General features: G+C 40.3%; 1 protein-coding gene across 3 annotated transcripts in view; it reads left to right on the forward strand.

Moving 5' to 3' along the window:
- Positions 1 to 21,888, forward strand: part of MDN1 (midasin AAA ATPase 1) — a 188,307-nt gene that overhangs the window by 62,434 nt on the left and 103,985 nt on the right. For all 3 annotated transcript variants that reach the window (XM_030928052.1, XM_030928051.1, XM_030928050.1), the window contains exons 16-29: positions 2,881 to 3,092; positions 3,666 to 3,769; positions 7,019 to 7,163; positions 7,639 to 7,735; positions 9,292 to 9,405; positions 11,386 to 11,533; positions 11,994 to 12,104; positions 13,998 to 14,149; positions 15,048 to 15,226; positions 16,126 to 16,334; positions 16,508 to 16,654; positions 18,675 to 18,816; positions 20,732 to 20,866; positions 20,947 to 21,085. In XM_030928052.1, the coding sequence (XP_030783912.1) occupies positions 2,881 to 3,092; positions 3,666 to 3,769; positions 7,019 to 7,163; positions 7,639 to 7,735; positions 9,292 to 9,405; positions 11,386 to 11,533; positions 11,994 to 12,104; positions 13,998 to 14,149; positions 15,048 to 15,226; positions 16,126 to 16,334; positions 16,508 to 16,654; positions 18,675 to 18,816; positions 20,732 to 20,866; positions 20,947 to 21,085 (2,034 nt within the window). The remainder of the gene's footprint in view (positions 1 to 2,880; positions 3,093 to 3,665; positions 3,770 to 7,018; positions 7,164 to 7,638; positions 7,736 to 9,291; positions 9,406 to 11,385; positions 11,534 to 11,993; positions 12,105 to 13,997; positions 14,150 to 15,047; positions 15,227 to 16,125; positions 16,335 to 16,507; positions 16,655 to 18,674; positions 18,817 to 20,731; positions 20,867 to 20,946; positions 21,086 to 21,888) is intronic.

Genomic DNA, 21,888 nt, shown 5'->3' on the forward strand with positions numbered 1-21,888 from the left:
GTTGTCGTTCTAGTTTATTGTCTAGTCCACTGCGTTGGTCTCTTATCTTTGCTTCTACTCATAATCTCTTTATAGTCTTTTTTGTTTAGGAGTTACAATAATCCTTTAAAATATAATCAGATAAAATATAAGATTTATTTATTTATTTAGAGACGAATTCTCTGTCTGTCTCCCAGGCTGGAGTGCAGTGGCACAATCTCAGCTCACTGCAATCTCCGCTCCCGGGTTCACGCCATTCTCCTGCCTTAGCCTCCCGAGTAGCTGGGACTATAGTCGCCCGCCACCACGCCTGGCTAATTTTTTTTGTATTTTTAGTAGAAATAGGGTTTCACCATGTTAGCCAGGATGGTCTCAGTCTCCTGACCTCATGATCCACCCACCTTTGCCGCCCAAAATGCTAAGATTACAGGCGTGAGCCACCGCGGCCGGTCCAATAAAGTATAATTTTTTATGGAGACAGGGTCTTGCTTTGTTACCCAGTCTGGTCTCACTGCCTTCCTCAGATTCCTCCACTGAACTTCTCAATCCATTTAGGATGAAATACAGAGATTTAGAATAAAATGTTTGATTTGTACAGCCCTTCATAATCTGACAGTGGTACTTCTCTGACATCATCTCCCACCTTCCCCTGTACTGCTGAGCTCCAACCACTTTCTTCTGCTTTGCACCTAGATGCTTGCTATTCCTTTTGTGTGGCCTCCTTGCACCCACAGATAACTGCTTAGCTCACATCCTTCCTTGACTTTGGTATCCTTCAAATATCCCCTCCTCAACAAAGCCTTTCCTGACTGTGATACTCAGATTACCAAAACTCACATCACCCATTCAGCTTTTACCCTACATTATGTTTATAGCAGTTAAGCTACTACTTGACCTCCTGAGCTTGAACAAGCCTCCCATCTCAGCTTCCCAAGTAGCTGGGACTACAGGGGCACACTGGCCTACTTGGCTAATTTTTGTATTTTCTTGTAGAGACAAGGTTTCACCATGTTGCCCAGGTTGGTCTCGAACTCTGGAGCTCAAGAAATCCGCCTATTCAGTCTCCCAAAGTGCTGGGGTTAATAGGCGTGAGCCACCGCACCTGGCCTATTGTCACTTTCATTTGATTGTAAGCTATACGGCAGTAAGACCTTGTGGGTCTTGTTGACTCAATGGCTAACACATATAGCAGGTGCTCAAAACAGTTTTTTATAAAGGGATGAGTTCTTGCTCTGTTGCCCAGACTGTAGTACAGTGGTATTAGCATAGCTCACTGTAGCCTAGGACTCCTGTGCTCAAGTGATCCTTCTTTCTTAACCTCCCAAGTAGCCGAGACTACAGATGTAACCCCCACACCTGGCTAATTTTTACATTTTTTATGGAGACAAGGTCTTGGCTTTGTTCCCCAGTCTGGTCTTAACCTCCTGACTTCAGGGAATCCTCCCGCCTTGACCTCCCAAAGTGGTGGGATTACAGGCCTGAGCCACTGTGCCTGGCCTCAATACATTTTTGTTAAATAAATGGACTAAAGAAATGCATATACTAATGTGTTAGTGCTGTGAGTAAGTGAAAGTGAGTTTGACATTCCTCTTCAACTTTTTCTCTTTGGAACTGGACTCTCAGATTCAGATGCTCAGTATCAGGCCATTGGGTTTTACTCATCTCATTGTTTCTCCCTCACTAGGCCAGTGAGTCAGCAGTAATCCATGAATTCCCTTATTATGTTTGTTGTGAAACATATTTTGGTACCTTTTCAGTTCTCAATTTATTTTTCATGGAAATAAAATTTATCTCATTCTTCTTGAATTGTAATGGTATGCTACACAAAATTGTATACTTAAGATTTTCTAGGAGTAGTACCTCTTAGACATCATATGTTTAAGCTAGAGCAATGTTTTTCAACCTTGTAAAAAGTTATCTCTTACCTCCCCCAAATATTCAAATTTAAGTTAATTTCCTAGCTCCTTAGCCAGAGGAATTTAATGCTAAGGGATAATGAAGATCAAAATACTAAGAAGTACAAGTTGAGCTTTGGAGTACCACAAACCATTGCAATAGCTAAGGTTTTTTTTTTTTTGGTTGGTTGGTTGGTTTGTTTTGCGTGCCCTACCCTAATTTTTATCCCATTGAAAGTAATATCGTTGCTGTCTCCTACTCTTCCTTCTCCTAACTGATAATGTGTGGGCTGTGTTTAATTTACATGTGTAAATCAATTTCACATATTTATTTTTCCTTGGATTTTGGTCAACCTTAATGAAATATGGATGGTTTATTATTATGCCCTATACATATTTATGTAGACATGTTGGTAAAATAAATGATGGGAATTTTACTATTCAAGTAGGACTTTCAGGTTTTTTTTTTACTTTTTTTTTTTTGAGACAGGGTCTGGCTCTGTTGCCAAGGCTGGAGTGGCAGTGGTGTGTTCTTGGCTCACTGCAACCTCCACTTCCTGGGCTCAAGCCTCCCACCTCAGCCTCCCAAGTAGCTGGAACTGCAGGTGTGTGCTACTGCGCCTGACTAATTTTTGTATTTTTTTGTAGAGACAGGATTTTGCCATGTTGCCCAGAGTGGGCTTGAACTCCTGGGCTGAAGTGATCTGACCACCTCAGTGTCCCAAAGTGCTGGGGTTATAAATGTGAGCAGCCATGCTAGGCTAGTTTTTTTCATAACACTTTTCATCTAATAATAGGTTTTACCTTCATTATAGGCCCTTCAAATGCTTGAGATGAGGTGAACAGATTACAATTTAAAGCTGTAATGTAGATTTTAAATATTTCGGTAGTGTTTCTAACTTTAATTAAATGATATCTGAGACCTACTCCTATTTTCTGAGCCATGCTTTCTAATTTTTGTTAACTTCAGAAGTTTGTGAGTCACATTTACCTGTGTCTGTTTCAGTTATAAACCAGTGGACCATAAGCTTATTTGGCTACCCTTGCGGGAGGCATTTGAGGAACTCTTTGCTCAGACATTTTCCAAGAAACAAAACTTTACGTTCTTGGGGCACATTCAGACCTGTTACAGACAGAAACGGTGGCATGATCTCCTGAGACTAATGCAGCATGTACACAAATCTGCTGTTAACAAGGATGGAAAAGAGAGTGAAACTGGTAAGGATGTGACCCAGGCTGCTATGGGGGAGGGCATGGGGCTGGGCTTTAGTTAACAGATTAAGAGTTTTGGTGACGAGTAAAGCAATACAAATTGGAGATTTCTAGGACTTTGGCAGAAGTGACTAATTGTGAAGTATTGTGCCCCATTCTTTACGTGATTTCCGCAAAAACAGATGACTGGTAATGTGCAAGCACTATTTAGTGGTCAGTAAGGCACATTTCCTGAGAAAAAGCTTGTTTCTGAGGAGCTAGATTCCATAGCCAAGAGGCTTTTGCTGGCTTAGGTTACTTCTGTGTGGTTCCTTATCTGTAAAGCAGGAATAAAAATAACTAGTCCAGAGGGTTGTTGTGAGGGATAAATGAGGCAGTTAATACATGTATATGCATATATCTGGGCTAGTTAGTGTCATGTCTGGCATTTAGTTAGCATTATATAAGTTTTTAGACTTAGTGTTTTGTGTAAGATGCTTACTTTTTGTGTGTTTTGTTAATTGTATTTGTTTATGTTTAAAAGTTGTATATATTACAACTCAAAATGTGTACTAAATTCTTGTCTTTCTTCTTTTTTAGGGTTACTCATAAAAGAGAAATGGGAAGCATTTGGTCTTAGACTCAACCATGCCCAACAACAGATGAAAATGACTGAAAATACCTTATTGTTTGCATTTGTAGAGGTATTTCTGTTTTTGTTATTCAGCTTATGGGAATGGTGATTTTATGCAAAACACAAAGTTTCAGGCAGGTTACTCTTTTGTATTGTCTTAATGAAATAATGATTTTGGGGGAAGATTTTGAAAAATATCCTTCATGGTAATTATGGCAATTATAAGGTCTTAATGAGCACCATTATTTAAATAAAAAATTTAAAAGTACAAATTGATAAATTATAATTGTATATATTTATGAGATACAAAATGGTGTTATGATTTATGAATACAGTGTGAAATAACTAAAGCTCGGCTGGGTGCGGTGGCTCAAGCCTGTAATCCCAGCACTTTGGGAGGCCGAGACGGGCGGATCATGAGGTCAGGAGATCGAGACCATTCCTGGCTAACACGGTGAAACCCCGTCTCTACTAAAAAATACAAAAAAACTAGCCAGGCGAGGTGGTGGGCGCCTGTAGTCCCAGCTGCTCCGGAGGCTGAGGCAGGAGAATAGCGTGAACCCGGGAGGCGGAGCTTGCGGTGAGCTGAGATCCGGCCACTGCACTCCAGCCTGGGTGACAGAGCGAGACTCCGTCTCAAAAAAGAAAAAAAAAAAAAAAAGAAATAACTAAAGCTCATTAATATATTCATCACCTCACATACCATTTTCTGTGGTGAGAACATTTGAAATGTACTGCTTTAGTAATTTTGAAATGTACAATACATTATTATTTACTATTTATGGCATGGTTACCATGCTGTGCAATATATATCTCACAGGGAAGAAAGCTTATTTTTTCTGTCTAATTTAAGGCTTTGTACTTTCTTTTTTCTTTTTTTTTTTTTTGAGATGGAGTCTCACTCTGTCCCCCAGGCTGGAGTGCAGTGGCACAATCTCAGCTCACTGCAAGCTCCGCTTCCCGGGTTCACACCATTCTCCTGCCTCAGCCTCCTGAGCAGCTGGGACTACAGGTGCATGCCACCATGCCCAGCTAATTTTTTGTTTTTGTATTTTTAGTAGAGACGGTTTCACTGTGTTAGCCAGGATGGTCTCGATCTGACCTCGTAATCTGCCTGTCTCAGCCTCCCAAAGCGTTGGGATTACAGGCGTGAGCCACTGTGCCCGGCCAAGGCTTTATACTTTCGTTACTCTGTACTCCCTAACTCTCCAGCCTCTGCTGACTACCATTCTGCTGGCTGCTGCTTTGAGTTCTCTTGTTTTAGATTTCACATATAAGTGAGAACATGCGATACTTATCTTTCTGTGCCTGGCTTGTTTCACTTAGCATAATATTCTCTCGTTCTATTTATGTCATAGCAAATGACAAAATTTATTTTTTTCAAGCTGAATAAGTTTCCATAGGATTCCATTGTTTACATATATGTAGATATACAACATTTTTTTTATTCATCTGTTGATGGAGACATAGGTTGATTCTGTATCTTGACTATTGTGCATAGTGGTGCAATGAACATGGGATTGCAGACATCCCTTCGACATATTGTTTTCAGATTTTTTGGGGGAATACCCAGAAGTGAGATTGCTGGATCTATTATTATTTTTAAAGATGCAATTGATGACAGATAGTGAACTCTGGATTCTTTCTCTTGCCATGTGTGTTTCCAGGGAAAGAGTGTGTGGCTGTGAGAGGGATTTGGACCCGTTCACTTCAATGCCCCAATTTTAATCCCAAGGCATGGACATCTCTACTGTTTGCTGTCCTGTAACCCTGTAGGAAGGGTCAACTTGGTTAAATATTTGTGACTTGGGCATTTAAAAAAAATTCATTTCTGTGACAGTCCTTAGATCAAGCCCTAGAGGAAGCAGGAGTCTTACTTGATGTTGTTTTAGTAACAAAGAAAAGGTCTACTCAACCATACGTTATGGGTGTGGAAAATTTGGTCATCAGAATTCTTTTTTTTTTTGAGACGGAGTCTGACTCTGTCACCCAGGCTGGAGTGCAGTGGCGCAATCTTGACTCACTGCAACCTCTGCCTCCTGTGTTGAAGCAATTCTCCTGCCTCAGCCTCCAGAGTAGCTGGGATTACAGGTGTGCACCACCGTGCCCAGCTAATTTTTGTATTTTTAGTAGAGATGGAGTTTTGCCATGTTGGCCAGGCTGGTCTTGTCTTGAACTCCTGACCTCAGGTGATCCACGCACCTTAGCCTCCCAGAGCTGCTGGAATTACAGGCATGAGCCACTGACCCTGGCCCCAGAACTATTCCTTTTTTTTTTTTTTTTTCTGAGACAGAGTTTTGCTTTTGTCACCCAGGCTGGAGTGCAATGGCATGATCTGGGCTCACTGCAACCTCCGCCTCCCAGGTTCAAGCGTTTCTCCTGCTTCAGCCTCCTGAGTAGCTGGGATTAAGGGTGTGTGCCACCACGCCTGGCTAATTTTTGTATTTTTTAGCAGAGATGGGGTTTCACTATGTTGGTCAGGCTAGTGTTGAACTCCTGACCTCCAGTGACCCGCCCGCCTCAGCCTCCCAAAGTGCTGGGGTTACAGACTTGAGCCACCATGCCCAGCCCAGAATTATTTTTAATAGGATTATTTCTAAAACCAATTAAATTGTTGTGTTCTCAAAACAAGGCTTATGTTTTATGACTTAGTAATATACTGGAGTTAATATATTTGTTCTGTTTTATGTTTTTCAGTGAAATTTGTAGTAGATTCTTTGTTAGGATGAGCATGAAAACAAAAGCATAAAGCAGCTTAATAGTAAAATGGTTTTTGATGTGTCAACTGAGTAGATTATTAGATTTGTTTGTATCACTCTAGGAAATAGAATTTGAAGAGATAACACCAGTGTACTAAAGTCAAAGGATGATGCATTTTGATTTTCAGCAGGTGTGAAAGGCTGTGTATGACAATCACTAAACACTCTGGGATTTAGATATTTGTCTAATCTTGGTATAGCCTGACCCTGTATTTATTTTGAGTTTTAATAGCCACTTGGGTGCCTTTGAACACCTGACTACAATGTAAGCTATTTATCTGACCATCCACATAATGAGAGGATTTAGTTTATTGCATCTCTCTGTTAGGCTCAAAGATATTCCCTTGACCCTTTTGGACATTTAAAAAATTAACTTGGCCTTAACTCTACCTATCTGCTGTCAGCCAGTGGGCAGTTAAGGTATAGGAAATCTTTCCTACTTGATGGGCCTATACCTTGATGGGCCTATGCCTCTATTTCTAACCCTGCTTGCATAACTATTCTTGGCAAATGTGCCTTTATTTGACACATTCTTAACATTTTATTTTATCTTTTTCTAGGGTACATTAGCTCAGGCTGTAAAGAAAGGAGAGTGGATCTTGTTGGATGAGATTAACTTGGCTGCTCCAGAAATACTAGAATGTCTGAGTGGTTTGCTTGAAGGATCCTCTGGATCCCTAGTGTTGCTGGATCGAGGAGACACAGGTAGTAGCACTTGAGTCCCTTGGGATTTGACTTGGTGTCCAGCCCTACAGCCACTTTAGAGTGAGATTTTTTTTTTTTTTTTTGGTTAGAAGGATGACGTGGGCCTCCCAATGGAATTTGTTCATTCTTTAGATATTAATTTTCTGCAAAGTACATTGAGCTGTTGTTGGGTGGTATGGGGAATACAAAGAAGAATAGTATAATTTGACAAAGTGTTTGAGTTGTGGATAATAGACACACTTATAAAATAACAGGTGAATGGTTGGTAAAAGATAAGTAACAGTGAATAAACATACCACAAAAGACTGCAGTATAAGATTAGATTGAATACATAGGTCTGGAAAGTTATTTCAGGGGAGTTTCAGAAAAGACAAGGATGGTGTGAGTAGCCAGCATCAGGCTGGCTGGCTCTGGGGGGTTCTGTGGAATTCGATAATCATACCTTTGTTGAAAATTTATAATTTTCTCTTAACAGAGCCACTGGTTCGGCATCCTGACTTCCGTTTATTTGCCTGCATGAATCCAGCAACTGATGTAGGCAAAAGAAATCTCCCACCAGGAATAAGAAACAGGTGAGGGGTTGGTTCTTGGAGACTTTCTTTTTTTGCAACAGGTTCTTGCTCTGTTGCAAAGGTTGGAGTGCAGTGGTGTGATCTTGGCTCACTGCAAGTCCCCAGTTCAAGCGGTCCTCCCACCTCCCACCTCAGACTCCTGAATAGCCAGGATTATGGGCACATGCCACCACCCCCAGCTATTTTTTTTTTTTTTCTTTTTTTTTTGAGACAGAGTCTTGCTCTGTTGCCCAGGCTGGAGTGCAGTGATGTGATTTTGGCTCACCACAACCTCCACCTCCTGGGTTCAAGTGATTCTCCTGCTTCAGCCTCCCGAGTAGCTGGGACTACAGGCATGCGCCACCATGCCTGGCTAATTTCTCTTTTTTTTTTTTTTTTTAAGTAGACACGGGGTTTCACTCTGTTGGCCAGGCTGGTCTCGAACTCCTGACCTTGTGATCCGCCCACCTCAGCCTCCCAAAGTGCTGGGATTACAGGTGTGAGCCACTGCGCCCGGCCTCAATTTTTTGTATTTTTAGCAGAGATGGGATTTCGCCATGTTGCCTAGGCTGGTTTCTAACTGGGCTCAAGCGATTTGCCTGTCTCGACTTCCCACAGTGCTGGGATTACCAAGACTTCCTTTTAAGATTCTCTTTATTTATAGATTGGTAATATTAATGTAACCAAACTTTAGAGCAATGCTTGAAATTGCCTCTGATAGAGGAATCTTTATTACCTTATTTGTCATATTCCTCTACTTTCTGTAGGTGGTAGGCATATGGGAATCTTCAGAACACTGGAGAATTTTTCCCTTTGTGTTAGTATGACAGTGGATATTGTTGAAAATAAAAATCTTTCCTTCCTCAGATAATCTTTTGGCGATTAGAAAAATTTTATAACACAATATAACAGGAAAACATATACCAGTATACATACATTTTAGGAACACAGTCCTCTTTGGATGAGGCTAATAATTTGAAAAGGCCTTTTAAGTTTCTTTTATTTTTCACCAATAAGCACTGACATGAACAAAGTACTTAGTTGTTGGTGTTTTATGTATGTAACATTTGGGAAAAAATAAATGACCAGATTTATTATTGGTAACTGTTTACTTCATTTTGAGTTTTAAAATAGTAACTTTATTAGATCCTGTCTTTTCATTATAAAGTAATAAAAGCTTCTTAGGGAAGCTTTAGAAACTACATTAAAGTAGTTGTTTTCTCTTCAACCATTTTGTTTTTGATATTGAGGGGCTTTTTATTGCACTTAGTTTTTAAACAAATTTGGTTATGATAAACACCTGAAAATGAGATAATTAATTCTTATTTTTGTGTCTTTTTCTTCTTGTAAGGACTATACATAGAAGACTTATTGCATAGAAGAAGCAATAATGGTATATTTTTGGTAATGGTTACATTGTCCTTTAATTATGATCAGTTTCTATCTCAGGTTGAAAGACATTTTATACTATAAGCAGTTAAAATAAGCTGACATAGCTTCTTCTGTTTCATGTTTTTCTGTTGTCAGCGTAATTGTATTAACTTCCTAAAATGTGTTTATTATGTATTGTTTTACAGGTTCACAGAACTTTATGTAGAAGAATTGGAAAGCAAAGAAGACTTACAGGTTCTTATTGTAGATTATCTGAAAGGATTGAGTGTGAACAAGAATACAGTGCAAGGAATCATAAAGTAGGTTCCCTTTGGTATGTCTTTATAAACTGTTTCTCTGAACATGAAAATGTGCTACTCGTGCACACACACAAATATGTATTCTTTTTTACTTCTAACTTGAGAAAACTGGTAGCAGGATTATTATTTAGATTCTCTGGTAAAGTTGGAACCTGGTATGAACTCCTTCAGGTTTTTCTGAGGAAATTACATAGAAAGCTATGAATCACTACTTATGAGAAGATATAAACTATCAGATAATGCTCTCCTGATTACTTGTATATTCATAGCTGAGAGTTTGAATTCTTGGAGATGTACATGGCTTGCGTTTTGACCTGTCTTGAGGAAGGTTACTTTTCTATTTGCAATATTTATAGTAGCTACGTGGGATATAAGGAGAAAAGGGTTAATATAATTGTGTCAGGTTTGGAATTAATGGAAGCTTAGCCTAATAAATAATAGAGTCGTTGTGTGGCTTGGTGCTTTAATTTGAGACTTATTCCTGTTTTTTGTATGCCATATGGACAATGTGCAATCTTTTGTGTCAGATAACCTCAATTCTAGTATTGGTTCTATGAGAAACTCATTGTGTCATTCTGGGCCACAGACTTAACTGTGTGTTCTCCAGAAAGAAATACAACATGTAAAAGGATTGAAATAGGGTGATATTAATGTTTTACTATACATTTGTGTATTTTTCTCTCCTTAATACTTATTGAGTGCCCTGGTGCTAGGGATATAGCTATGAGTAAGGCAGACAAAATCCTGGTTCTTCTCATTGAGCTTTAATTCTAGAGAAGTCATGTACTTTAATTTTAGATTGTGATAAGTGAAAAAAATTACATATAAAACTGAGTAGGATGTAAGAAAATGAAGACTTGGAGCTCTATTTTTTTTTTTGGATACAGGAGCTTTGCTTTGTTGTGCAGGCTGGTCTTGAACCCCTGGCCTCAAGAGATCTGCCAGCCTTAGTCTCCCAAAGTGCTGGAATTACAGGGATGAGCTACATCACCTGGTCTTGAAATCCTATATTAAATATTTTAGTCAATGAGGCGTGTGTTTAGAATGCTTCAGAATGGTTTACCACACCACACCCTAAATTGGAATACTTTTTGTTAGCCAAGAATATTTGGACAAAAGTGTAAATATGTATAGTTAAGATTCCAGATGCTAAAGGTAAACTTGTATAAGTGCCTCATTTTATCTAAAGAGGTAGATAAAAAGATAAAATGAGGTACTTATAAAATACTGATAGCACAAGTAGTATATATTCCATATATTAAAAACCCAGTTCCAAAATGTAGATTCTTTCTACAAAAGAAAAAATATTTTTTTAGATAGCAAAGAGGTAAGACAAAGCCCATTTGGGCAGGAACTTGGATTTCATCTGTGATGCATGCACACTTGGTTACATTTGATCTTGTGGTGCTAATTGATCATGAATTTCACAAAGTGCAAGATATTCATGTTTCAGTCTGAAACTTTTCACATCCTGTCATCATTTGGATTTCTAAAGTGTGGTAGTGACAATAGTAGTGGTCATCGTATCCTCCTGCTTTTTAATGTTTTGTCAGTACTGATTATAGCCATATTTGTAGCCTTTCAAAACACCATGCATTGTTTGCCATCTTTATTCATCCCCATTTTAGATTTAGATTGCACAGGAACTTTGTTTGCCTCTTAAGCTTGAACAGACTGTGGAACACAGAAGCTTCTCACCTCTCTTTATCAGTACCTTTTTGCTAGAGGAATTGCACATTGTACTTTCCAGTTTCCCAAAGGAAATAGGTGTTCATTTTTTTTTTATTTTGAAAGATAGCTCTGAGTACATGAAAAGTAGATTTAAAAGAGACTAAGATATTTTGATGCATGCCCTAGGAAGTTGTATGCAAGCATGACCATTTCTGATCTAAAAAATGTCCTTTGGGTTTTCTGTAGAGAATTGATAATAATGGATACCTATTAGTAAATAAAATTGCCTGACCTTTATTCTATTTGTAGCTTCTACACAGCTTTGCGGAAAGAATCGGGGACCAAATTGGTGGATGGCACTGGCCACAGACCTCACTACAGCCTTCGAACTCTGTGCCGGGCCCTGCGATTTGCAGCCTCCAATCCATGTGGCAACATTCAGCGCTCACTCTATGAGGTCTTTCTGAAGTCTCTTTGACAGGATATGAGCTTGCTGGATGGGTTCATAAGAAGGAAGGAATAGGGATGCATATGCCAGATTGCCTGTGCTTTCCAGTTAGTCAGATCAGCCCAGAATACCTCATACCAGATCTACCCTGTCTTTTTATATTAAATATTTAACTTTTTATTTTAAAATTTTTATTTTTAATTATACATAAAGATAGGGTGTCACTGTGTTCCCACTCTGGTCTCAAACTCCTGGGCTCAAGCTGTCCTCCTGCCTTGGCCTCCCAAAGTGCTGAGATTACAGGGGTGAACCATCGTGCCTGGCCTACCCTTCCCTTTATCTACCACCTTACTATATTTAAAAGTTGGGAAGCAGCATCACCCAAGAGGTTAAATTTTGTTCTGGAAGTAAGTTTGGTTGTATTGCAGAAGGTTACTTAGCATTATGCATATGTGTGTTTTCTTTCTAGGGTTTTTGTTTGGGTTTCTTAACACAGCTTGACAGGGCATCACACCCAATAGTTCAGAAGCTCATCTGTCAACACGTCGTCTCTGGCAATGTCAAGAGTCTGCTGAAGCAGGTATGTTCTTTTGTTATTTTTGACTTGTTATACTTGAGAGGCTGAATTACCAAATTTTCAGCTGTTTGGTTTTTTGTTGTTTTTTTTCACGTAACTTTTTAATTATAAAGGTAATCTGTTGCAAAAAGTTTAAACATTACAGAAACGTACGTTTAGATGGTGCAAGTTTCCAATAAGCGTGCTCTTTGGATATTTAAATACTGTGGATAATGTTTCCAGATAAAGTGTATAATGTATGTATTTTATTTTCTTACATATCCGAATTTTGGTATGTATGTGTTGATTTATTGAGGTAAATTGTAATATGCATTTAATGTAAGTGGGACTGTCTCATAAGAATATTCTTTTTCTTGGGGATAGAGTCTTGCTGTGTCGCCCAGGCTGGAGTGCAGTGGTGTAATCTCGGCTCACGGCATTCTCCCCCTCCCTGGCTGAAGTGATTCTCCTGTCTCAGCCTCCCGAGTAGATGGGATTACAAGCACATGCCGCTATGCCCAGCTCATATTTGTAATTTTAGTTGAGACTGGGTTTCACCTTGTTGGCCAGGCTGATCTCAAACTCCTGACCTCGTGATCCGTCTGCCTCGGCCTCTCAAAATGCTGGGATTATAGGCGTGAGTCACCGTGCTCGGCCCATAAGAATATTCTGTAACTTTCCTTTTTAAACTAACTGAATCTTGGGTATATTTTTGTTTTTGTACCAGAATTCATTGTGACATGCCTTCTAAGGGCCACATAGCATTTCACTGGATGGGTACACCATAGTTTCACTATCTGCATAGTTTAACTACACAGTTAGGTATGTTCTATACCTTCTGATTAATGGTTGGGCCTTTTTTGAGGGGGCATTAGTGTGGGCACTATTATAAGCAATAGCCATTTTGGGTTTGACAGGAAATTACAGAATAGCATGGGACTGAAAGAGGCTGAGAGAAACTGACTCACAATCAACGTGTAAATTGGCTTGTTTACATGTTGATTGCTTATTCATTAGGAAGAGAGAGCCCTTGGGACTTGGGGTTTCTTTGGACTCAGCCTTTTAAAAAATGATACAAGTAACACATGCGTAAATACTTTTGGTAAATTGTAAAAACATTGAGAAAAAACTCAGGTTTGCTTATACCATTGTTGTAATCAAATACCAGTCTCTTCCAGTTGGTCTTTTTTTGTGTGTGTGCCTCAGGGTGTGATAGAAACTTAAAAAGATCCTTCCTCTCCTCCCCCTGTTGCTTCTCAACTCAACTGAGGAGGCCTTAAAAGCAGGGCCTAGACGTGTAGCTTGAAATCTGGGGACCAAATGCTCTAGAAGAGTACTTTTCCATAGTTACAGATTTGACCACCATTTAGCGATTCTTTTACTTATAAAAATGGGATTTTGTATAATCGAACCTAGTAACTTAAACCATATCTCAGCAAGTTATGTCATTATCCACAATATTATCCTTAATGGGCTAGTTGCTCTGAAAAGTCAGTTTTATTTTTAATGTATTCCAGGCAATCCAGAGTGTGATACTGCAAAACCTCCTTCCTTACAACAACACTGGCCCTTTTTAGGGGAACATGGTTTATATGAAATTCATGTTTTTGTTAAAAGTATTTGGAGTGGGCATTTTGATATGTGAGAGAAGAAAACTGATACATAAACCTCCTGGGAATTTGTTTTGATTCAGTTTTTTTTCCAAACCCACCTACTCTACTTCATTTTTAAAACCAATATATAACACCATTTTGTTGTCATTCCTCATAATTTTATGTTCGTATTTCACCGAGTTTTAATGTTGAAAGTATGCAGAACAAGACAGCTTGTTCAACAAGTAGCTCTTTTCCTGCTTTATGCTCTTCTCTGAAAGAATGCGCAACTGTGGGTTATTCCTTGAACTTCTGTGTCTTTCAGCCTATTCCAGAGCCAAAAGGAGGTCGGCTTATCCAGGTTGAAGGTTACTGGATTGTGGTGGGAGACAAGGAGCCTACAATAGATGAGACGTACATTCTGACATCTTCTGTGAAGCTGAACCTGAGAGATATAGTCCGAGTTGTTTCTGCAGGGTGTGTGGGATTTTTTCTCGCTGTCCTGAACTTGATACAGGCATAGGCATTGATTACATTTTGGTCTAACTTCCTTAACTTTCAAAGAGCTTTATTCTTATTCATTGGCCAACTGAACAGTTACTTACAAAAGTCAGTACTATAACTTTTTCCTGGTAGAAAACGTTGTTTCTAGTTGTGCAGCTTTGGAGGGAGCACTATGGATGCAGATGATTTTATCTATCTTTAAAGTTGTCTTTTGTTATTTTACTGATAAATACCGCAAACTATTCAGTAAATGAGTAAAAGTTCTACTTACAGTTTCTTAGAAATGTTGCCAGCATAGTTGAAATTGCTTTCCTTAGTATTTTTTGAGGAATAATTTTTACAAAGAAACTTCTCAGAGTATAGGAATAAAAATGTTCTTTGCTTCTTGCAATTTCCAGAAATGTAAAAAGGAAAAAAAAAAAGAAAAAAAATGCTCTTTTAATGATGCTGTTAAATGATGTTGTCATTCTTTAAAAAACAAACAAACAAAAAACAGTACTTGGCCAAGTGCAGTGGCTCATGCCTGTAATCCCAGCACTGTGGGAGGCCAAGGCGGTTGGATCACTTGAGCCCAGGGTTTTGAGACCAGCCTGGGCAACATGGCAAAACTCTGTCTCTGCAAAAAATACAAGGTTTAGCTGGTCTTGGTGGTGCATGTCTGTAGTCCCAGCTACTCAAGAGGCTGAGGTGGGAGGATCACTTGAGCCTGGGAGGTCGAGGCTACAGTGAGCTATGATTGTGCCACCACACTCCAGCCTGGGTAACAGAGTGAAACCCTGTGTCAGACAAAACAAACCAATACTCAGTTCTGGTTTCTCAGCTTTGTAAGTTTTTGTTGTTTTAAGTTGCTTAATTGGCTAATCTTTTACAGAACCTATCCAGTGCTGATTCAGGGAGAGACATCAGTTGGTAAAACAAGCCTGATCCAGTGGCTGGCTGCAGCTACTGGCAACCACTGTGTGCGTATTAACAATCACGAACACACGGATATCCAGGAGTACATTGGTTGTTACACATCTGACTCCTCAGGGAAGCTTGTCTTTAAAGAAGGTAGGGTTAAGATTCCATTCCATGAACATAGGTGTTTATTCTTTCACATACATTTCCTTAAGTAATATTCTTCATCCTTTCCAGTTGAGAGGCACATGGACCTTTGCTGTAACAACCAGCTTTTCTTGATGCCTGAGCTGAGATAGTTAAGGGGTGATGCATAAGTTGCTGGCTTTCTTTAGGTTCTACTAACCTTGCTGGCTGTATACAGGACTAGGGCCAAATTTTCAAGAGGGGAGTTGAACTGCTGCTTTATTTTCTAGGGACTCAGATAATGGGGTTAGTGTTAGCCAAAGCAGGTGGGAATAGACAACAGAATGTGGTGACTTAAATGAAATTAGACTGCAGGGGAAAGATTATACAAGAAACATGAGGTATTTTCAGCCTTGGATTCTTTTCTGTGGGGAAAAAAGGGACTATTTTAATTGAAAATTGTTCCTCCTTGATCTGCAGTGTCATAATTTGTTTTGAGGCAAGACTAGCTACAGAAAGTAATTTGCTTTGAAATTTAATGATAGGCCGGGCGCGGTGGCTCAAGCCTGTAATCCCAGCACTTTGGGAGGCCGAGGAGGGCGGATCACGAGGTCAGGAGATTGAGACCATCCTGGCTAATACGGTGAAACCCCATCTCTACTAAAAAAATACAAAAAAACTAGCCGGGCGAGGTGGCGGGCGCCTGTAGTCCCAGCTACTCCGGAGGCTGAGGCAGGAGAATGGCGTGAACCCGGGAGGCGGAGCTTGCAGTGAGCTGAGATCTGGCCACTGCACTCCAGCCTGGGCGGCAGAGCAAGACTCCGTCTCAAAAAAAAAAAACAGAAATTTAATGATAACCTAGGATTTGTTGATTTGTACATAACACATTTTAAAACTTTGGACATACACTGTTTGTTTCTTCCTAGGTGTTCTTATTGATGCTATGAGAAAAGGCTATTGGATTATTTTAGATGAATTAAATTTGGCCCCTACTGATGTGTTAGAGGCACTGAATAGGCTGTTGGATGATAACCGTGAATTGCTCGTAACAGAAACACAGGAAGTTGTTAAAGCACACCCTCGGTTTATGCTTTTTGCCACCCAAAATCCCCCAGGACTTTATGGAGGCAGAAAGGTGTGTAGCATTTATCTCCTCCCTTTAATTTGTTACCACATCAGATTGTAGATTTTTCGTAGTAAGAATGAAATGTTTTTACCTCTCCTTTAATATTTTATGGTGAATGTCAGAGCCTCCATATTGGAAATTAAAAGGCACCTTTTACCGTATTCTTTCTGTGCTTTGTTTAGGTCCTTTCTAGAGCCTTCAGGAATCGGTTTGTGGAATTGCACTTTGATGAGTTACCTAGCTCTGAGCTGGAAACAATCTTGCACAAGCGGTGTAGTTTGCCACCCTCTTACTGCAGCAAGTTGGTTAAAGTCATGTTGGATCTTCAGGTACTTAGTTTCAAATGGAATGTGTTGATTATAGTTGGTGATCAAAATTTCATGGCTTCTTTTGTTAGAAAAAAGAATCTGTCTGTTGATGTATTTTTCCAAGTAGAGATTTTTTTTTTGTAAGACACAACTGTCCTGGCTGGAGTGTAGTAGCACAATCATAGCTCGTTGCAGCCTCGACCTCCTGGGCTCAGGTGATCCTCCCATCTCTGACTACTCACTCCTTAGTAGCTGGGACCACAGATGTACATTGCCATGCCAGGCTACTTTTTTTTTTTTTTTTTTTGTAGAGACAAGGTTTCGCCATGTTGCCCAGGCTGGTCTCGAACTCCTGGGCTCAAGGGAACCACCCACCTTGGTCTTCCAAAGTTTTGGGATTACAGGTGTGAACCACAGTTCTTGGCCTTCAAGTAGAGGTCTTTTAAATGCTTCCCACTAATATATATTTTTAGTTTTCTTTTATCAATCAACTTTTTCTGATATTTACATAAAATTTTTCTGATATTTACATATGATGATAATTTTGTATTTGTTCATAATATTGAAGCATTTTGTTTAGAATGGAATTTGGCTTAGGGAAAACTGCAGTTTTGGTTTTTAAAGGGATATAGTCCTTGAATGGACATAATTAAAGAGATCAATTCTTTTTTTTTTTTTTTTTTTTTTTTTTTTTTTTTTTTTTTTTTTTTTTTTTTTTGAGACGGGGTCTCCCTCTGCCGCCCAGGCTGGAGTGCTGTGGCTGGATCTCAGCTCACTGCAAGCTCCGCCTCCTGGGTTCACGCCATTCTCCTGCCTCAGCCTCCCGAGTAGCTGGGACTACAGGCGCCCACCACCTCGCCCGGCTAATTTTTTTGTATTTTTTTTAGTAGAGACGGGGTTTCACCGTGTTAGCCAGGATGGTCTCTATCTCCTGACCTCGTGATCCGCCCGTCTCAGCCTCCCAAGAGATCAATTCTTTATGGCTCGCCCTAGTCAACTGCAAAGCTACAACTGATCTTTACAAATTCCATTTATCTTATGGGGTTAAATTATTATTATTTTTTTTGAGACGGAGTCTCACTCTGTCACCCAGGCTGGAGTGCAGTGGTGCGATCTCAGCTCACTGCAAGCTCCACCTCCCGAGTTCACGCCATTCTCCTGCCTTAGCCTCCCACGTCGCTGGGACTACAGGCGCCCGCCACCACGCCCAGCTACTTTTTTGTATTTTTAGTAGAGACAGGGTTTCACCGTGTTAGCCAGGATGGTTTCGATCTCCTGACCTCGTGATCTGCCCGCCTTGGCCTCTCAGAGTGCTGGGATTATAGGCATGAGCCTTTGTGCCCAGCCAAAATTATTCTTTACCAGAAAGTATACATTGTCAAACTTCTTTAGAAAGCTAAGCATAATGAAGACTCCTATCATTATGGTTCCACGTTGTTTCACTAATCTTCCTGCATCTTTGCCACCATTTGCATTACTTTTTGTTTGGTTGTTTTTTGAGATGGAGCCTTGCTTTGTCGCCAGACTGGAGTGCAGTGGTGTGATCTCGGCTCACTGCAACCTCTGCCTCTCGGGTTCAAGCCATTCCCCTGCCTCAGCCTCCTGAGTAGCTGGGACTACAGGCGTGTACCACCACGCTTGGTTAATTTTTTGTATTTTTAGTAGAGAGGGGATTTCACCATAGTGGCCAGGATGGTCTTGATCTCCTGACCTCATGATCTGCCCGGCTTGGCCTCCCAAAGTGCTGGGATTACAGGTGTGAGCCACCGCTCCTGGCCCATTTGCATTACTATTAATCATCTTTTTTTCTATGTGGCATAAGAAATGTGGAATTCCATTTTATATTATTAATTTAAAATGAATTTGAACATTTTTCTTCAGAATATTACAAGTTATTTGCATTAAAAATTAATCTCATTCAGTGAAATGAAATCATTTTAATGAGAGCATAAATTTGTTGCAAATTTTATATACATTGTACTACAGACTTACCAAGCATTGCAGCTAATGCCACTTTTCATTTGTTTTGATACTTCAACAGTCCTATCGCAGAAGTTCTTCAGTGTTTGCTGGAAAGCAGGGCTTCATCACCCTTCGTGATCTGTTCAGATGGGCTGAAAGATACAGACTGGCTGAGCCGACTGAGAAGGAGTATGACTGGCTACAGCATTTAGCCAATGATGGTGTGTTTTCAGTCAGATGCTCTCAATATATAGTTATGTTAAATGTCAAACTTTTTATTAAAACAAATCTTGCCTCACATTGTGATTGATACATACATTTGACTAGGTATTCCAGAGAGCCTGTTTCCCTCCAGTTCTAACAGCTTTTGTAAGTGATCTTATTCTTGCAGGCCTCCATGCTAATAAGGAGTGGTTGCTAAGGTTTTCTTACTCTTTGCTTCAGGTAGCCACATGGGGGAGTCAGGATATGGGCATAGCCTCTTTGGGAGTTTAGGCAGATGGTTGATGGTAGCTTTGTGGGCCATTTTTCTGCAGTGTCACCACAGGTGGTCTGGCTAGTACCTTACAGACTAGCCTTACTAACCTTACAGAAAGCTGATTTGTCAGAAAACATTGGCATTTTGAGAGAAAGAATTTATATAACCCAAGGCTCAGATTTTGTTGTTTTCCTTTAATGCATGGGAAAATGTGTTACTGTTCGTGATAGGATACAAAGTGTTTTGGAATCTTCTGATTTGAAAAGTGCTGATGATTGATTAATGGGCTAGTTAATAAGTAAGAAGAGTATGTAAAACTAGTAGTTATTCTCTACTTGTAAAGAATATTTACATAGAGGAATACTTTTTTAAAAACTTTTTTTTTGAGACAGTGTCTCCCTCTGTAGCCCCGGCTGGAGTGCAGTGGCGTGATCTCAGCTCACTATAACCTCCACCTCCTGGTTCTGGGTCCTAGTTCAAGCAGTTCTCCTGCCTCAGCCTCCTGAGTAGCTGGGATTATAGGCATGCGCCACCATGCCTGGCTAATTTTTGTATTTTTAATAGCGGTGGGGTTTCACCATGTTGGCCAGGGTGGTCTTAAACTCCTGACCTTGTGATCTGCCCACCTCGGCCTCCCAAAGTGCTGAGATTACAAGAGTTAGCCACCGTGCCCAGCAAAACTTTTTTATTGAGATGTAACATACAGTAAAGCATTTTCCCATGTAAAGCATCACCTAGACCAAGATTTAGAATATTTCTAATAACTCAGTAGGTCTCTTGCCAGTGGAGGTAACCACTACCCTGACTGCTGTCACTACTAACTGACTCCTGTCTGATTATCACTACTAATCTGATTGAAAAGAATTTTGTCTGTCCTTGAGTTTCACCTAGCTGACATCCTGCAGTATGTACTCTTTGGGTTCTGGGTGTTTCACTAAACCCGATGTGAGATTCAGTCATGCTGTTATGTGTATCAGGACTTCATTCTTTTTTTTTTTTTTTTTTTTTTTTGAGACGGAGTCTCGCTCTGTCGCTTGAGTGCAATGGCCGGATCTCAGCACACCGCAAGCTCCGCCTCCCGGGTTCCCGCCATTCTCCTGCCTCAGCCTCCCGAGTAGCTGGGACTACAGGCACCGCCACCTCCCCCGGCTAGTTTTTTGTATTTTTTAGTAGAGACGGGGTTTCACCGTGTTAGCCAGGATGGTCTCGATCTCCTGACCTTGTGATCCGCCCGTCTCGGCCTCCCAAAGTGCTGGGATTACAGGCTTGAGCCACCGCGCCCGGCCCCTTTTTCTTTTTATATGGTAATCCACTGTATGAAGATGCCACAGTTTGTTTATCCATTCTCTTGGTTATGGACATCTGGATCATTTTAATTTTTTAGTTATGAATAAAGCGTCTCTGAACATCGTGTGTATGTTTTTTGACACACACATGTTCATTTGTGTTTGGGGATACTAGAAGTCCTATCGCTGAGGCATAGGGCAGGTATATCATTAGTTGTAATAGGCTCTCCTAGTTTTCCCATGTAGTTCTTCAGATTTCTACTTCACCAGCAGCGTATGAGAGTTGCTCTTGTTCCATATTCTCAGTGTCCCTTGGTGTTTCCAGTAGACACTTGACGATTCCTTTCCTCTTCTTCCTCCTCCTTCTCCCAGGTTACATGCTTCTGGCAGGTCGAGTCAGGAAGCAGGAGGAAGTTGATGTGATTCAAGAAGTCCTTGAGAAACATTTCAAGAAAAAATTGTGTCCTCAGTCTCTTTTCTCCAAAGAAAATGTTGTAAAATTGCTGGGTGAGTAGGCCAAAATCCCTAGAGGAGTATGATTTGAGTTGTACTCGTTAGAATCTAAATATTTATCTTTTCTTGGATAGGTAAATTGTCTACTGAGATATCCACATTGGAATCTAACTTCGGCCACATCGTGTGGACTGAGGGCATGCGGAGACTCGCGATGCTGGTGGGAAGGGCATTGGAATTTGGTGAACCTGTGCTGCTGGTTGGAGACACTGGGTAAAGATCTGTGACAGTGACTCATGAGGGTTCATTTCAATTCCATGGGATTACGTGAGTTATTGCTGAAAAACTCATGAAAGTATTAATCCGCCCTTTCCTCCTTCTTCTTTTTTCTCTTTTTAAGGAAGAAACTAAGAGCAGGTGGGGGTCTGGGGGAGGGATAGCATTAGGAGAAATACCTAATGTAAATGACGAGTTGATGGATGCAGCAAACCATCATGGCACATGTATACGTATGTAACAAAGCTGCACATTCTGCACATGTACTCTAAAAAAAAACAAGAAGAAGCTAAGAGATCTATTACTGTTTAGTTTCCTCTACCTTCAGACTAGTTCTTTGTTTATGGAAAAGAATGACTTTATTATTACTATTTTTGGAGATGGGGTCTCACTCTGTTGTCCAGGCTGAAGTGCAGTGGTGCAATATGACTCACTGCAGCCTTGACTTTCTGGACTCAAGTGATCTTCCTGGCTCAGCCTCCCAAGTAGCTGGGACTACAGGCATGCACCACCACCCTTGGCTAATTTTTAATTTTTTTTGTAAAGTCAGAGTCTCAGCTGGTTTTGGTGGTTCATGCCTGCAATCACGGAACTTTGGGAGGCTGAGGCAGGTGGATCACTTGAGCTGAGGAGTTTGAGACCAGCCTGGGCAACATGGCAAAACCCCGTCTCTACTAAAAATACAAAAATTAGCTGGTTTTATTGGCGTCTGCCTGCAGTCCTAGCTACTCAGGAGGCTGAGGTAGAAGAATCGCTTGAGCCTGGGAGTCAGAGATTGCACTGAACTGATATCATGCCAT

This window comes from Rhinopithecus roxellana, chromosome 4 (genome assembly GCF_007565055.1).
Source record: "Rhinopithecus roxellana isolate Shanxi Qingling chromosome 4, ASM756505v1, whole genome shotgun sequence".
NCBI classification, from domain to species: Eukaryota; Metazoa; Chordata; class Mammalia; order Primates; family Cercopithecidae; genus Rhinopithecus; species Rhinopithecus roxellana.